The 5,397-nt window shown below is 52.5% G+C and overlaps 1 protein-coding gene across 1 annotated transcript in view; it reads right to left on the bottom strand.

Annotated features, from left to right (window-relative positions):
- Window positions 1–227: 227 nt before the first annotated feature.
- Window positions 228–5,397, bottom strand: part of LOC145339020 (guanylate-binding protein 3-like) — a 9,222-nt gene continuing 4,052 nt past the window's right edge. Inside the window, exons 4-6 of the mRNA XM_080183446.1 lie at window positions 3,355–3,597; window positions 2,225–2,505; window positions 228–659 (exon numbers count right to left, since the gene is read on the bottom strand). Coding sequence (XP_080039572.1) covers window positions 339–659; window positions 2,225–2,505; window positions 3,355–3,597 — 845 coding nt within the window. The 3' untranslated portion in view covers window positions 228–338. The remainder of the gene's footprint in view (window positions 660–2,224; window positions 2,506–3,354; window positions 3,598–5,397) is intronic.

Here is a 5,397-nt window from a genome sequence, read left to right as displayed (position 1 = left end):
TGAACAGCATTCCAGCAGAATCTTACTTAATTTAATGTGTTACTTGTATTTTTTTCAACAGCACTCCAGCAGAATCTTATTTAATTTAATGTGTTCCTTGTATTTATTTGAACAGCATTCCAGCAGAATCTTATTTAATTTAATGTGTTCCTTGTATTTATTTGAACAGCATTCCAGCAGAATCTTATTTAATTTAATGTGTCAGCTGTTCAGTTAAATTTCCCGGATCGTGAAATAAATAAATCATGAAAGTGTTCATTGCAAAGTGAGGGTCGGATATTTCTGTTAGCTACCCACTGAACCATTCTCAACGAGAGTTTACACCTTCCCAAACACTTTTAACAGCGAGGCGAGGTGGTCCTCTTGGGGGTTGCAGCTCTGCGTATTAATGATAAGCAGGCGTAAATAACTGACCCGGGAGAGAAACAGGGAACTGGAGCACCTACGTTAAATTCTCCAACACTCCTGGTGTTGTATTCTTCGATGCACATCTTTAGATCCTGTTGGAATTCCGCATGACCCCCGACTTTCATATAATGCTGAGAACTTAACTTCTCCTGAAGTGATCCCATGGTTTCCGAAATTAAGGCCCTGCATCGTCTTTCCGAGTCGCTTTCCATCTTGGAAACTTGCTCTCGATAGCGTGAGTCCAGCGCAGCCTGGGAAAAGACACAGCAGAAAAACCTGTACACAGACTGGTGTCTCTCAGTCCCCTCTCTCTCTCTCTCTCAGGGAGATATCTGTACACTGACTGGTGTCTCTCAGTCCCCTCTCTCTCTCTCAGGGAGATATCTGTACACTGACTGGTGTCTCTCAGTCCCCTCTCTCTCAGGGAGATATCTGTACACTGACTGGTGTCTCTCAGTCCCCTCTCTCTCTCTCTCAGGGAGATATCTGTACACTGACTGGTGTCTCTCAGTCCCCTCTCTCTCTCTCAGGGAGATATCTGTACACTGACTGGTGTCTCTCAGTCCCCTCTCTCTCTCTCAGGGAGATATCTGTACACTGACTGGTGTCTCTCAGTCCCCTCTCTCTCTCTCAGGGAGATATCTGTACACTGACTGGTGTCTCTCAGTCCCCTCTCTCTCTCTCTCAGGGAGATATCTGTACACTGACTGGTGTCTCTCAGTCCCCTCTCTCTCTCTCTCTCAGGGAGATATCTGTACACTGACTGGTGTCTCTCAGTCCCCTCTCTCTCTCTCTCAGGGAGATATCTGTACACTGACTGGTGTCTCTCAGTCTCCTCTCTCTCTCTCAGGGAGATATCTGTACACTGACTGGTGTCTCTCAGTACCCCACCTCTCTCTCAGATGTCTCTCAGTCCCCTCTCTCTCTCTCAGGGTGATATCTGTACACTGACTGGTGTCTCTCAGTCCCCTCCCTCTCTCTCAGGGAGATATCTGTACACTGACTGGTGTCTCTCAGTCCCCTCTCTCTCTCAGGGAGATATCTGTACACTGACTGGTGTCTCTCAGTCCCCTCTCTCTCTCTCTCTCTCTCTCAGGGAGATATCTGTACACTGACTGGTGACTCTCAGTCCCCTCTCTCTCTGTCAGGGGGATATCTGTACACTGACTGGTGTCTCTCAGTCCCCCCTCTCTCTCTCTCAGGGAGATATCTGTACACTGACTGGTGTCTCTCAGTCCTCTCTCTCTCTCTCAGGGAGATATCTGTACACTGACTGGTGTCTCTCAGTCCCCTCTCTCTCTCAGGGAGATATCTGTACACTGACTGGTGTCTTTCAGTCCCCTCTCTCTCAGGGAGATATCTGTACACTGACTGGTGTCTCTCAGTCCCCTCTCTCTCAGGGAGATACTGTACACTGACTGGTGTCTCTCAGTCCCCTCTCTCTCTCTCAGGGAGATATCTGTACACTGACTGGTGTCTCTCAGTTCCCTCTCTCTCTCAGGGAGATATCTGTACACTGACTGGTGTCTCTCAGTCCCCTCTCTCTCTCTCAGGGAGATATCTGTACACTGACTGGTGTCTCTCAGTCCCCTCTCTCTCAGGGAGATATCTGTACACTGACTGGTGTCTCTCAGTTCCCTCTCTCTCTCTCTCAGGGAGATATCTGTACACTGACTGGTGTCTCTCAGTCCCCTCTCTCTCTCTCTCAGGGAGATATCTGTACACTGACTGGTGTCTCTCAGTTCCCTCTCTCTCTCTCAGCAGGTTATCTATATCCGCCCCGTGACCCATCTCGAGTTGTCCATCGCGATATTACCTCGAGTTTCCCGAGATGTTTGCCCGATTTGTCCATCAGAGAATGTCTCATGAAGGTTTGAAGAGCTTCCTTGTGATTGTGCTGGTACAAACGAGCGAGACTGACAAGATTTTGGGACGGTTCGGCAGACTGTGCCGCGGCCAAATCGTCGTAGCGTTCCAAAGCTTTGGAAACCGCTGTCTCGTTTTCCAATTCTGCCATCCGGGCGACACTGCTCTCCACACACGGGATATCCTTCCTCACAAAGTCATGGACATAGCCCTCCAGTAATCCACACAACACTGCAGCCAGAGAGACACCCATCAGTGATCCCAATCCCATTCCCGTTCACTCCCACTGTACACAATCCCAATCCCCTTCCCGTTCACTCCCACTGTACACAATCCCGATCCCCTTCCCGTTCACTCCCACTGCACACAATCCCAATCCCCTTCCCGTTCACTCCCGCTGTACACAATCCCAATCCCCTTCCCGTTCACTCCCACTGTACACAATCCCGATCCCCTTCCCGTTCACTCCCACTGTACACAATCCCAATCCCCTTCCCGTTCTCTCCCACTGTACACAATCCCAATCCCCCTTCCCGTTCACTCCCACTGTACACAATCCCAATCCCCCTTCCCGTTCACTCCCACTGCACACAATCCCAATCCCCTTCCCGTTCACTCCCCCTGTACACAATCCCAATCCCCCTTCCCGTTCACTCCCACTGTACACAATCCCAATCCCCTTCCCGTTCACTCCCACTGTACACAATCCCAATCCCCTTCCCGTTCACTCCCACTGTACACAATCCCAATCCCCTTCCCGTTCACTCCCACTGTACACAATCCCGATCCCCTTCCCGTTCACTCCCACTGTACACAATCCCAATCCCCTTCCCGTTCACTCCCACTGTACACAATCCCAATCCCCTTCCCGTTCACTCCCACTGTACACAATCCCGACCCCCTTCCCGTTCACTCCCACTGTACACAATCCCAATCCCCCTTCCCGTTCACTCCCCCTGTACACAATCCCAATCCCCTTCCCGTTCACTCCCACTGTACACAATCCCAATCCCCCTTCCCGTTCACTCCCACTGTACACAATCCCGATGGATCCTGTGCCCCTGGAGTTGATGAACTCACTCGTTCCGGTGACGTGGTGCCCGCCCAGGACTCTCTTCACCTTCCCCTCGGTGTAAACGTACTCCGAGAATCTCCCAAACTCTTCCACAAAATCCTCGTCCACCTCGGCGTCGGACAGTTCCTGGAGGTGCTTGAGTTTCCTTCTCGTGGCCGGACACCCAAAGCCAAAGCAGCGGCGGGAAGGGAAGTATTCCCGCAGGCACTTCCGGAGAGAGTTGTAGTCTTGTGTCTTCTCTGTCGCCTCTGTGGAGGGATCCGTTTCGATTACAACATCACAACTTGCTCCAGTCCCTCTCCATATCACTCCTCTCTCTGCCTGTCCCCTCCTCTCTCTGCCTGTCCCCTCCTCTCTCTGCCTGTCCCCGCCTCTCTCTGCCTGTCCCCTCCTCTCTCTGCCTGTCCCCTCCTGTCTCTGCCTGTCCCCTCCTGTCTCTGCCTGCCCCCTCCTCTCTCTGCCTGCCCCCTCCTCTCTCTGCCTGCCCCCTCCTCTCTCTGCCTGCCCCCTCCTCTCTCTGCCTGTCCCCCGCTCTCCCTGCCTGTCCCCTCCTCTCCCTGCCTGTCCCCTCCTCTCCCTGCCTGTCCCCTCCTCTCCCTGCCTGTCCCCTCCTCTCCCTGCCTGCCCCCTCCACTCCCTCCATCTCCTCGCTGCCTCCATCTCCTCCTCTCCCTCCATCTTCTCCTTGCCTGCCTCCATCTCCTCCTCTCCCTCCATCTCCTCTCTCCCTCCATCTCCTCGCCTGCCTCCATCTCCTCGCCTGCCTCCATCTCCTCGCCTGCCTCCATCTCCTCGCCTGCCTCCATCTCCTCCTCTCCCTCCATCTCCTCCTCTCCCTCCATCTCCTCTCTCCCTCCATCTCCTCCTCTCCCTCCATCTCCTCTCTCCCTCCATCTCCTCCTCTCCATCTCTTCCTCTCCCTCCATCTCCTCTCTCCCTCCAACTCCTCCTCTCCCTCCATCTCCTCCTCTCCCTCCATCTCCTCCTCTCCCTCCATCTCCTCCTCTCCCTCCATCTCCTCACCTGCCTGCCCCACTCACTCTTTTGCTCCCTACCTCCCACTCTGTCTCCGTCTGCTGGTTTTTGATAAGAGAGGGGATTAAGGGTTATGGGGAGAGGGCGGGAAAGTGGAACTGAGCCACGACAGATCAGCCATGATCTTATTGAATGGCGGGGCAGGCTCGAAGGGCTAGATGGCCTACTCCTGCTCCTATTTCTTATGTTCTTATGTTATCTCCCTCACTCTTACTCCTCAAGTTCTCCGTGCCAAGGAATCCTAGAATCCCTACAGGAGGCCATTCAGCCCATCGAGTCTGAACTGGCATCAATCCCACCCAGATCCGATCCCCATATCCACCCTGCGAATCCCCCTGACACTAAGGGGACAATTTAGCACGGCCAATCCCCCCTAACCTACACATCTTTGGACACTAAGGGACAATTTAGCATGGCCAATCCACCCTAACCTACACATCTTTGGACACTAAGGGACAATTTAGCACGGCCAATCCCCCCTAACCTACACATCTTTGGGACACTAAGGGACAATTTAGCACGGCCAATCCACCCTAACCTACACATCTTTGGACACTAAGGGACAATTTAGCATGGCCAATCCCCCCTAACCTACACATCTTTGGGACACTAAGGGACAATTTAGCACGGCCAATCCCCCCTAGCCTACACATCTTTGGACACTAAGGGACAATTTAGCACGGCCAATCCCCCCTAACCTACACATCTTTGGGACACTAAGGGACAATTTAGCATGGCCAATCCACCCTAACCTACACATCTTTGGACACTAAGGGACAATTTAGCACGGCCAATCCCCCCTAACCTACACATCTTTGGGACACTAAGGGACAATTTAGCACGGCCAATCCACCCTAACCTACACATCTTTGGACACTAAGGGACAATTTAGCACGGCCAATCCACCCTAACCTACACATCTTTGGACACTAAGGGACAATTTAGCACGGCCAATCCACCCTAACCTACACATCTTTGGACACTAAGGGACAATTTAGCACGGCCAATCCACC

Source organism: Carcharhinus amblyrhynchos, unplaced genomic scaffold (genome assembly GCF_965287045.1).
Source record: "Carcharhinus amblyrhynchos unplaced genomic scaffold, sCarAmb.v2.hapA chromosome_289, whole genome shotgun sequence".
In the NCBI taxonomy this organism is placed as follows: Eukaryota; Metazoa; Chordata; class Chondrichthyes; order Carcharhiniformes; family Carcharhinidae; genus Carcharhinus; species Carcharhinus amblyrhynchos.
The sequence above is the reverse complement of the archived record's forward strand: the minus strand, read 5'-3'. Positions and strand labels throughout refer to the sequence as shown.